The sequence below is a fragment of the Sminthopsis crassicaudata genome, chromosome 1 (assembly GCF_048593235.1).
Source record: "Sminthopsis crassicaudata isolate SCR6 chromosome 1, ASM4859323v1, whole genome shotgun sequence".
Lineage (NCBI taxonomy): Eukaryota > Metazoa > Chordata > Mammalia > Dasyuromorphia > Dasyuridae > Sminthopsis > Sminthopsis crassicaudata.
Window position 1 is genome coordinate 585,724,656 of NC_133617.1, and position 12,692 is coordinate 585,737,347.

Below are 12,692 nucleotides of genomic sequence, written 5' to 3' on the forward strand. Positions count from 1 at the left end.
TTTACCCCATCTTTTTTATGACAATCTTTACCACTATGCCATTTGCCATTTTTTGGCAAAATTTCTTCCAAATCCCTAATACTTTTTTGGCCCTATGGTTTATCTTCTTTCCTTTTATCACTGGGACTTCCTGTATCTATTTGCCTTCATTCCGTTTCTATACTGAGTTTTAGTATATTTTAAAGAAGAGTTTGAAAAGATCCCTAAAGCATTTCAGTGAAATTTGGCCTAGATGGCAAATGAAATATCAAGAATAGATATGAGTTTTGGAAGCTTTGAGTGCCATTGCTGAAGCTGTGGAATTGTAGATAAATTCACTTGAATAGACATGTTTGGCTTATGGTGTCTATGGTAGAGAAATAGAGTTCAATTTTAACTCTAGTAACTATTAGAGAACACATGGTTTTGAAGTAAAACAGAAGGGGAAATTTTAAAGTTGTGTTTCAAGACATCTATGATTCCAAGACCTCATCTTACAAAGTATAAGCCATTCAAGTCTTATCACCAGTGCGATATGCTTCTTTTAACATTTTGTGGATATCAGTGAAGCACATTGTCACTGTTGCAAGTACCTTTGTGCTTTGTAAACCTTAGTTATATTATTTTTATCCAGTAATTTCCAACCTCATAGCATCAAGAGAATACTTGATGTTTAAAAGATTGGTTTTTGTGGCATCAAGCAACTTTGTGAGTCATTGAAAATGCTACATTTCCCAATTGCAATCCAGCCTGGTCTCTATTTATTTTTGGGCCTAATTCATTTTTGGCCTATCTTTTTGACTCTTTGATTCTCTGACTCTCTTCCTCTACCCCCCCCCCTCCCCTTTCTCTTTCCTCCCTCCTTTTCCTCTTCTCCCTTCTCCCTTCTCCATTTTGTAACCTATATCTGAGTGATACATTTCAGGAAATGTTAGAAATTTTGAGACTAAACTTTCTAGTATATATCTCTTTACTAAACATCCCTTATTCTTGTTAGTCCATACAAATTTGCTGTGCCTCTTTTTAATAACAAGACTGATGCTCATTCATTTATTTTATTTTACATCTCAAAGTTTCAGACTTATTTCTGTCTGAATCTCACCCTGTTTACCTAAGAAAGTCAATTGTACCATTACTACTTATCAGCACTCTTCTGTAGTTGATTTCCTTCTGCATAGAAAAATTGTTCTAATTTTCTGTTACTCAATCCCTATTACTGTCATTTCATTCATCTTTTAGTTTTAGGACCTCACTTTCTATTTTATTAAAAACATCAGGGCAGTCCGGTTAAACTTCTGTATCTATCCTCAAAATTCCTCTCTCTATATACCTTGCCTGTTATCCTCTTCTCTTAGGAAATTGTGTCCTTCTATCTTTCTGAGGTTAATATTTCCACCTGTGTTTAATCTCATGCCTTCTTATTTCTTTCAGAACCATGTTCCCTTAATTATCCTATCTCTACTGTCTTAAATTTCCCTTTCTCCTTCCCTTTTCCTTTGGCTTCAAATATTCAGTGATACTTCATATCCTGAAAAAAACCTTTGGTTGATTTCGACTGCTTTCTCGCTATTATCTCTCAGTTTTAACAACAAACTTTTCACCAAGTAGTTTAAGCCTGCTCTGTTTTCTTACCAAGTATTTTTTGTTCCTTTATAATCTTAACTCTTATACCTCACTAAACCATAAATCTGACAAGTCACCAATGATTTGCCATATACAGTGGTCCTTTTTTTTTTTTTTTGTCCTTTTATTTTTTCATTCCAAATACCAACAAAGAACATTTCCATAAACACAGATGAGTTGAGTACAAGAGTATATGACATCCTTGATTTGCATATTATTGCTTGTTCCATGTCTATATTTATATCTGTATGCACACATATATGTAAATCCTACATGTTACTTGAAAAACTGTTCTGCTGATCTGCGCTTCATTCTGAAATTTATTCTTTATTATGGATTAAAAAATTTATTAGCATTCACCACACACCCCCTCTTTTTCATATCATGTATTGCTAACCCCTTGGCAACTCCCCCTTTCCCTCATTTAAAAACTGAGGGAAGCATTTAGGGAGAGTGAGACCCCTTTTAACCAATAAGCATAGTCAAGCAAAAAGAATCCACACATTGGTCATATCTGAATATGTATGTTCCTGTACCTTGTGTTCATAATTTCTCTGTCAGAAAGTGTAAGTAACATTATTCTATCATAAATCTTATGGAGATATGTATATCATTGCTTTGATTGGAGCTCCTAAATTTTTTCAAAATTGTTTTTCCTGTTCATGTTCCTTTACAATTTTTTTTCCTGGTTCTGCTAACTTCATTGTTAGTTCCTAATATTTAAAATTTTCTGAAATTGTCTCTTTCATCATTTATTATGGAATAATATTGTTGTATTATATTATATTAATGTACCACAATTTGCTTAGCCATTCCCCAGTTATATAAGAGGTAAGCTAAAGCAGACACTTGAATTCTGGTTCTTGCTTTTCTTCCCTTTCCTTTTTTCAAGATCTCTCTTTCAGATTCAGTTTGCTTGCTTATAGTTACTCTCCCTTCATATTTTACCCCTTTTAACTTTTTCTCCCCCATGTTTTTCTGTTATATTTGTTAAATATATCAACGAGGTATGCTCAACCCTCTTCTTTCCATTTTACGTACAAGTGAGTTTTATTTCTTCTGTCTTGTTCTTCTATGTTTATTATTTATATATTATATATTTATATATTATATATATACTTCTCAATCCTTCCCCCAGTAATGAGAATTAGCAAATTCCATTTACTATTTCTTACTTCCCACACAAGTGGATATTCTTTCATCACCCCCTTCAGTCTTTGAGAACTGAACCAGCTCATCCCTGTAACTTCGGTTTTTCTAATTTAAAAATACTTTCTAATACCCTTTGAAGACATACTATTCTATAAAAATATATATTTTTTTCTATTAGAATGTTAGCACTGAATTATCAGATAGCCCTTTGCAGTTGAAATCAGTTTGCCTTTCAGTGTTTTTTGGGAATCTTGTGTTTGTATTTTAAAGTTCCTTTTTAGTTCTGTTATTTCCATCAAAAATATTTCAATGTTCTCTGTTCCATGAAAAGTCTGGTTTTTTTCCCAGTAGGTTTTATTCAGCTCTGCAGAAGATGTTGTTTTTGATTGTAAGCCTATAATATCTCTCTTTTTTTTTTTTTTTTTTTTTTTTTTTTTTTGCCTTTTAGATTATTATATTCTTGGTTCTCCTGTTTTATAGTAGAAGTTGTGAGGAATTGTGTGATCCTAACCATGGTTCCTTGATCTCTGAATTCTTTTTATGGCTATTTGCAGTCTTTGATACTGAAAGCTCTGATTTTTAGCTATAACATTCATAAGACTTGTGGGATATATATATATATATGGAGATATATATATATATATATATATATATATATATATATATATATATATATATATTTATTTATTTTTTAAGATTCCTTTTAGGAGATGATAGTTGGATTCTTCCTATCTTTTTTTGCCCTTTGGTTCTAATAAATCTGAAAAGTTTCATTTATGATTTCTTGAAATGTAATATTTGAGATTTTTCTCCCCCCTTTGATTTTCATGATTCTTAAATTATCTCATTTTGACCTGTTTTCCAAGTCAGTTTGATGTCTGATATCTTAAATATTCTTCTATTTTTTCAGCCTTTTTTATTTTATTATGTTGTTTCATGAAGTTAATGGTTTCTAGTTAGTCTGTTCATGTTTTTAGGGATTATGTTTAATGAACAAGATTTACCACTTATAAACTATTTTCCTCAATTTTTCTCTTTGGGCTTTTTATTTTTTCTATTTTTTAATCTTTTACCTCATTTCTTCCTAATATCTCAGTATTCAATCTTTATGGAAAGTAATTTTTTCCTTTGAGTCTCTGATTAGAGTTATTACAGAGTTGCTTGTTCTTTCATCAGAATTTTGTTTTTCCTTCTTTATCCCTTTTAACTTAGAAAGTTTTTCTCTTCCACACTGATAACTTCAACTGTCACCCCAATGTTTATGATTTCTAAATCTGTCTTTACTTTACACTTAAGCTTTAACCTTATAAATCCAACTTCCTTACTGGACTTTTCTACATTATTTTTTCAAACTGGATATTGTATACCTAAAGATATGTACAATAAATTTGTATGAGGAGTAGATTTAACAATTTCTTACTGTGTACATCTAACATTTCAGAACCATTTGATGGAACAAATACAGCCAGAGCGGTGCATGAAAAGCAGAAGTTTGATATGATCAAGGATGAATTTCTAAAGGTAAACCAGTGATTCATAATTGAAGATACTATTTTATTAGGTTTTGGTGAGTTCCAGGATCATTGCTTTAATAGTATTTGAAAGAGAAAAAATTGTTTAATAATCTCTTAAAGTAATGTGTACTTGGGTTCTTTTACAATAAAAATATTCGTTACTTAGAATTAAATTGACAAATCCAAGGAAATATGGGCATATGTAAATTTGTAAAGTAGTTTATACTCTGGAAAATATCCTCTCAGGAGCTAGAAATATTCTTTATAATGTTTGTCACTGGTTTCTGGGATTATTATTGTAGATGTCAGACTTTAAAAGAATGTGTCTCTTCTGTTTGTGTGAACTACTCTAAGCAAGGAGAAAAATAGAATAGTTAGCTTTTACTTATCCTGTTTAGCCCTATATTTATGTACCCAATACAGTACTTCCTTTTGCCAGAAGTTTTTCTCTTCATCTTAATGTTATAGTCTAAAAATCTAGTTTCGTATATTTGGAGAATTAAAAAAACACAAAAAACAGAAGTTAGTTTCATTTAAATTCAGTAAATAGTTGCTAAATTTATATTATGGGTAAGATATTGTTTTAGCAATGAGGGTTCTTTAGAGATTGTAAAAAAAGAAAATGGACACTTTATTTGTTTATTTATTTTTACTATTTTTAAGATAATTAAAAGTTATCATTGTGAATATTAAAAGCAGTGTCTCAGATTTGACTATCCCTAATTTGCCAGTTGGAACAGAAGTAGAATGCATAGCTGGCAGCATTGTTTCTGATATAATAGAATTAACACTGATATAATAGAATTGTTTCTGATATAATAGAATTAACACTGGATGTGCTATCAAAAGTCTATAAGTTATAGTTTTGTATTTTTAAAAGTGGGCAAACTAGTTCACTTTTCTGAGCTTTGGTTTTCCCATTTTAAAAAAGTTTTATCCTTTTTGTTCTTGTTGTGGTTGTCTAAATATTCTTTTATCTACCATGGAACCTTTAACATATAGGCTATTTCTGATAGCCTTTTTCCTCATTCTACTCCTTCAGTCCATAATCTCTCTACCAAGAGAAGAGGGGAGAAGTATGTTTTAATATCAGTCTTTTTATTTCAAAATTGACTATTAGTTTTTTCTATTTCTTGACCAGCCTACCTTACAAGTGTTATTTGTAATCAGATTAGTTAATTGAATCAGATTAGGGTTAATTGAATCAGATAAAAACCTGTATTTGAGAGGTGTTATAAAATACATATTTTCATTTCTTAGCAAATATATCTTTTTTTAAGTTCTACATATTCCCTCATTGAAAATTGGAGGCTGTACTAAGCCCTGGCAGTTTCTACCAAGTTGGAAAGACTTGAATACCAACTTAACTAACTAGTTAATCTGGGAAAACTGGCCCCTACGTGAATGATTGTAGCGAGCTGTCGTCTCCAGAAGCTGCCGGATCGCTCTCTGGGAAGAGATCTGCTGTGTCTACTCAAATCTCTCAGACAGATTCTTCTTCCTGTAGTGAACCGTTGTCTCCAGGCAGTTGCTGTTAACTCTTGTCCTTAGAAGTGACTTCCCTTCCTGCAGAGAGCTGCGTCAAGCCTGATGTAATGCAGAGACTTCTCCTATCTCTGGAGTGGTGTCCTCTTTTATCCTCCCAGAGAATGGGCGTGGGATAATGCAAGGGCTTCTGGGAAGAACCACTTCAACCAATGAGCTTGCTCCTTCTAGGATTCCTAAGGTGTAAATTCCCTTTACAGGTCTGAGCCAGAGAACTGTCAAGTCAACCTGAGTTCTCACCTAGTAATCCTAACAAATGATAATGAATTTCTTTACACTTTTTGACCTCAGTAAAGGAATAGAAGTTGAGGTAAAATAAGTGTTTTCAGAGAAGCATTTAAGCATTTGGTTTTATCAAGATTAATTTGTTAAACAAAATTAATTTATATTATCAATGTATAGCTTTTTTACAGTTAATGCTATGAATCATAAAGTTCATTGATTAAACTCAGAAGAAAGTAGAAGGAACTTCAGCATTGCTAAATATCTAATTTTGAATAGTGTTCTTGAGCTCTAATTACATATGATATGGGATTTACCATTTTAGTATTATTCTAATTCTCTTTCCTGTTGGAGAAAGAAAAATTATGTAACTAGCGAGGTGAAGAATTATGAAAAAGAACATTATTTTTTTAATTGTTGAACTAAATCAGGTGAGAAAATTTAACTTATGTTACATGTTAATAAAGCACAGATGTAAATTTTTTGCCTTTTTTTTTCTCTTTCTCTCCTAGTCATGGCACAGATTGAAAAGCAAGAGAGACTTGAACAGTATACTACCTTTTAAGAGCTACTATGCAGAATAGATAACTGGCTTCTAATTAATTCCTAATTACTTCTAAGAAATAAAGGACATTATTAACACCTCAATGTATTTTGTTCCCTCCATCATGGTTTCTTTCTAATTAAATATTTTCTTTTTCAGATTTTGTTAAAAATATTTGTATAAAAGATTGCATATTTTATTATGGCATTTGCTACTATAAACTTAGTTTAAAAAATGCATTTCTAAAAAATGTATATATTGTTGACTTAGAATACAGGCTGTTGTGCCATAAGTTTCAAAACACAAAATTTACCTATATTTATGAAGATGGTCAGAGCAATTAAAAGAAAATAATCAAAATGTAATTATACCATATTAACATAGAAGATATTTGTTGAATTTATGGGAAGGTGATCAGTATGCTCAAGGTTAAACAATATTCAGTTGCAATTTCATTATCCAGACCTACAGGGGCAAAATGAAAGTTGAAGCAAAAAAAAGTTACCATAACCTTTTTGTTTAAATTTTTATGGTAGGTGGGGCCTTAGGATTTGACCATATTACTATATAGGACAGGAGACTGTTTGGAGTACATGGGAATTAATTTTTCACCTTGAAACAATAATACCTTTTGTTTCATAGACCTATGAACATTAAATCTGTGTTGTACCCAGGTTGGTGGATTCTTCTGAAGAATCTACTCAACTATTGACATACTGGGATGTCTCTGGATGTTTTATAATAGCTCAGAATAATGAGCTTTTTTTTTTTTTTCTACTCAGCATTTAAAAATTTTTATTTTTCCTGTGACAGAAAACAACAGAGACCCTTAGTCAGAGTTAAGATTATATCCTAGCTCTAGCATCAGGATTTTTATGAATATTAAATTACATGAATATAATCTAAACTGGAATTTTTAAACAGCAAACTACTATAAAATGCTTTAAATGATCCATCACAAAATAATATATGTAAATGGTTAATATTTGTAAAGAATAGATCAGGTCCTTTTTTTTTTTTTTTTTTTTTTTTTTTTTTTAGTATTTCCTTTCCACATAAAGTTGTGGTGACTGCTAAAATAGCTGCTAAAATAAAGCCAAGATGGTTTGAGCGCGTGTATGTGCGTGTGTGTGTATGTATAAATATTTGTAAATTAGTTGGCTGTTGTAAATTGAAATATTAAAAAAGTAATTAAAATTTTTTATCTTTTTAAAAAAGACTGTATGAAACTTCTTTTAGACTTTCTGTAGCGCAGTTTGTGCCTGTAATGTGTTTGTTCTTGCAGACCAATTTATATGTCTAAATTAATGCTTTTCATTAATTTCAAGAAGGTGCACATTTTCAGTTTTCTCTTAAGTTTAATATTTTGCATGGTGTCAAGTGGAATAAAGTTTATGTATGGAAAGTATTAATTATTTACGAATTTATGTTAATTTCATAAATCCTAGAATAGTTCTTTTCATTTGGCTAGGACAGGAATGGGGAAAACCAGAAAATTTCACATATATATATTTTTTTTCTCCCCAAAATATTTATAACCTATTCAAGAAAACTAAATGATACTAAAGACCTACAACCTAAAAGTAATGCTATAAAGTTATTCTCTATGACATATATCAACAAATATTTCTTAAGCACTTATTACTATGTACAGAGAGCTAATTTAAAATCTTTTGACATATAAGTGTAACCTCCTGGTTAGCTTTCTGGTGGTCTTTGGACCAGCCTTCTTTCAGCTGAGTAATTACCACAAGAATAACTAGAGATAAAGTTCAAAAGTCTATTGTCTCCTTCACACTCTGTCTTCTTGCCTGAGGCTTGGTTAGCTTTCTGGAGGCTCTTTTGAAGGGCCTTGTCTAAGTGGGGGAAGCAGGAGGACAGACCAGCCACCACAGGCTGATGAAGATGGCATCTCTCTCTGAGTCCCAAGAGCTTGAGCTCTAGTCTCCAGTCCTCTTTCTTCTCTGAGTCTGTCTCCAAGTCTGTCTCTAGGTCTGACTCTGACCTCTTAAATACTCTGTTACAATTAAATCCATTCATCATATTGAGTATAAACCAATCACTAGGGAACCATTATTTGTTATTAGATTAGTTCAATCATACTGAACTAGAGAGCTCACAAGCTAAACTAGATAACTGTTGTCTTATCAATTCCACTGATTTAACACCTTGTTGTAAGAATCCTTGTTTCAAGTACATTTCTCCAGAATTCTGGCCCATTACACATAAGTTCATATCCTTTGACCATTTATCTATTGGGAAATGGCTCTTAATCTTGCATACTTTTGTTCATTCCATATACATATATTGGGATCACACTTTTATGCAATGTTTTTCTCACTTGATATTTTTTCATGGATTTTATCCATGTTAAAATTTAAAAATTTTATTTAATTAAAGTAGTTTTATGTTTATCACTCTTTCCCCTACTTAGGTAAGAATACCCTTCTTCATTCCTACTTTCCCCTCCTCCTCTCTGTTTTTGTTTTTGTTTTTGTTTTTTTTTTACACTGTTTATGGTGTGATTTTTTTTTTTTTTTAAGTATTTAGTTCTCATATTCATTTGAAACTTAATTTGATACATATTATTTATTTGTTTTGCTGAAGCAATTGAGATTAACTGACTTGCCCAGGGTCACACAGCTAGGAAGTATTAAGTGTCTGAAGTCAGATTTGAACTCTCATCCTCCTGACTTAAGAGTTGGTGCTTGGGGCAGCTAAGTGGCACAGTGGATAGAGCACCAGCCCTGAATTCAGGAGGACCCGAGTTCAAATCTGGTCTCAGACACTTAACGATTCCTAGCAATGTGAACCTGGGTAAGTCACTTAACCCCAGCCTCAGGAAAATAAAAAGACCTGGTGCTCTATCCACTGCGCCACCTAGCTGCCCCTTGATACATGTTATAAAAAACTGTCGTAAATCTAATTTCTACCATATTCCCATAAATTCTTGTTTGTTTGTGACATAATGTCCCATTAAAGATTAATAATTTCCTTTTGGGGTCATGTGCAATGAAAAATGAGAAAGTTGTGTTCAATTAGTTGAAGCCATATGGGTGAAACCACATAGCATCAATAGAAAAATACTGATGTTAAAGGATAGACTGCAGTGAACAGCTTGGGACCATTGTAAATAATGAATAGTTAAATATGTTCCAGTTCAGTCTTGTCCTATTTGGAATCACAGAATTTGAGTTCAATGGAGGGTGTCAGTTTGTCTCTCAGCATTATTGACAACCATCCCACTTCCCACTTGAAGAACTGCAGTGATCGGGAACGTAGTTCTCTTGAACAACTGTTAGTTGTTAAAGTTTTGCCTTATATCAAGCTAAAATGTACTTCTCTAGGGCTTTCTTTCATTGTTGTTATTCTTTCTCAGTCGGTTAAAGCAGCACATATCATCCCTCTTAAGATAACCCTTCAAAAACTTGGAAAATAGGCATCAAATCCTTCTCTCGTCCCTCCAATTTTGTCTTCTTTGGACTAAATCGTCAATTTCTTCACCTTGTGACATATTTTAGTCTTTGACCCCTCTGGGACCTCCGTTTCCTCATTTGCAAGTGAAGGCACAGTGGGACTAGATGTCCTTTAAGGACCTTCCCTTTTTAACATCACAGAGAATCATAATAGGGTAGTTACTGATCTAGAGCCAGACATCCTGGAAGATGAAGTCCAAATGGGCCTTAGGAATTCTTACTAACAATAAGGCTAGTGGAAGTAATGGAATTCTAGCTGAGCTATTTAAAATCCTAAAAGATGAATCTATTAAAATACTTTGCCAACAAATTTATAAAAAACAGTGGCCATTGGATTGGAAAAGATCAGTTTACATCTCAATCCTAAAGAAGGGCAATGCCAAGGAATGTTCAAATTATCAGAAAATTGTGCTTATTTTATATGCCAGTGAGATTGTGTTTAAGATTCTTCAAGCTAGGCTTCAGCAATATATGAACCAAAAATTACCAGAACAGGAGGCTGATTTTCAAAAAGGCAGAGGAACTATTGGCCAAATTGCCAACATTCACTGGATTATATAAAAAGCAAGGGAGTTCCAGAAAAAAAAAAAAAATTTACTTTTACTTCATTGACTATAAGTTCTCAAAGAAAATAGAATATCATCTTGTTTCCTGAGGAACCTGTATGTAGGCAAAGAAGCAGGTTAGAATCAAAGAGGGAACAACTGATTGGATTAAGAGCGGAAAAGGAGTCTTGACAAAGGCTATATATTGTCACCTTTTTAAACTTATTTGCAAAAATACATAATGTGAAATATTAAATTTGCTGGGAGAAATATCAATAATCTCAGTTATGTAGATGAAACCATGCTTGACAGCAGCAAGTAAAGAGGAATTAAGCCTCTTGATGAGGGGGAAAGAGGAAAATGTAAAATCTGGCTTAGCACTGAAAAACCTGGTCCCATCACTGCATGGTAAATAGAGAAGAAATGGAATTAGTGTTCCATTTTACATTCTTGGGTTCAAAGATTGCAGCAACTACGCCATAAAAGGATGCTTGTTTCTTGAAAGAAAAGCTTTGGCAGATTTGGAGAGCATACTGAAAAGCTGAGATATCACCTTGCTAACAAAGTCTGTATAGTGAAAGCTGTGTTTTTTTTCCAGTAGCAGTTTTATGAATTGTGAAAGTTGAACTGTAAAGAAAGCTGCATGCTACAGAATTGACACTTTGAATTGTGATGCTGGAGAAGAGTCCCATGACATCGAGATCAAATCAGTTGATACTTAAATTCAGGCTGTTTTCACTGGAAGGTCAAACAGAATCTGGAGCTTAAGTACTTTGGCCACATAATGGGAAGACTAGACTCACTGGAAAAAAACTGAATATTGAGAAAGAGGAGAAGGGGATAGCAGAGGTTAAGACAGAAACATTGTCATAGAAACAATGGAACAAACTTGGGCACATTTCAAGGCGTGAGGAGGATAGAAGAACCTGAAATGCTTTTGTCCATGACTGAATGACTAAACACAAAATCTAAATCTGTGATCCTATTACATCAAAATGCTGTTGGGAGGAATTCATGGCCAAGACAGACGAGATCTGGCTTTGCAGCAAGGAATATTTGAATTCAAGTCCCACCCTTTACATATCCTTAGCAAGTCATATCCTTGAAGTGCTCTAAGCTACTCTTTTAAGACTTCTAATTTGTAGGGAAGGGAGCAACCTAGATTTTTAAGGGAGTTTTTTAATCCAAGAGTTTCTTGTAAAAGTGAAATCATAGATCTTTTTCTAATTTTGTGAGGCAGCACAACTCAGTATACATAGGAAAAGCCTTCAGAGATCACTGAGTTTAGCTTGGAACTTGAACAAGAATTGTCTTGACAATATCACTAAGTGGTCATCTAGCCATTCCTTTAAGAGATCCAATTAGAGAAAGAGCACACCATGTTCCATCCCTCCCCCCCAATCAACTGATTTCACTATTGGATAGCTTATAATAAGGGTTTTTGCTCCTTTCTGATAGAGAAGTTCAGATTGAGGAGTTTATTTTTTGGATGTGCCTGAAGGAGGAATTTAGTTTTGACAATACATGTTTGTAACTGAGCAGGAGGAGAGAGAGTAAGGAACTTGCATATAGTTCCCATGGTCTGATTAGCAGATTAAGAATTGATCTTGCCTTTTATTTATGCCCTTGAGAGGTTTCTGAGCTTACTACATAGTTATCACATAGGTGAAAAAAAGTTGAAGTGTTATATCCACTCCGAATTTGAGAGTTTTTTTGAATGAAAATGTTTGAGTAGAATCTTAACACTTAAAAAAAGAAATCCAACAAATGTTTAAAATCAATTTTGCAAATAAAAAAAATTAATGAACAAATCTTAAGTTCCACTCGTTGTATTTATAGTTGCCCTCAGAGGGCCAAGCAGAATGTATGTATTACCACTTTTATATTACCAGACTTATTAAATTTTTTTTTTTTTTTTAGGTGTACTCTAGTTTTTTTTAACCAAATCCAATATTCTGGATACCTTCATTTTACCTATGTCCTTCCTAAAAAATTGTAGCCAAGACCTGATGGCCGTACTCAAAATGAAATTAACCAAGGTGCATATACTAATATCACTACCCTCATTCTGCAGCAAAATGTCACTTATCTT

At 32.8% G+C, this 12,692-nt stretch overlaps 1 protein-coding gene across 8 annotated transcripts in view; it reads left to right on the forward strand.

The window, feature by feature from the left end:
• The window catches only part of TENT2 (terminal nucleotidyltransferase 2), a 78,249-nt gene extending 71,566 nt beyond the window's left edge, over nt 1–6,683 (forward strand). For all 8 annotated transcript variants that reach the window (XR_012484775.1, XR_012484776.1, XM_074282352.1 and 5 more), the window contains 2 exons: nt 4,196–4,275; nt 6,548–6,683. Coding sequence is in view for 6 of the 8 variants with exons in the window: in XM_074282352.1 (XP_074138453.1) it covers nt 4,196–4,275; nt 6,548–6,619 (152 nt within the window). In the remaining 2 variants the exon portion in view is untranslated. The remainder of the gene's footprint in view (nt 1–4,195; nt 4,276–6,547) is intronic.
• Nucleotides 6,684–12,692: the final 6,009 nt, after the last annotated feature.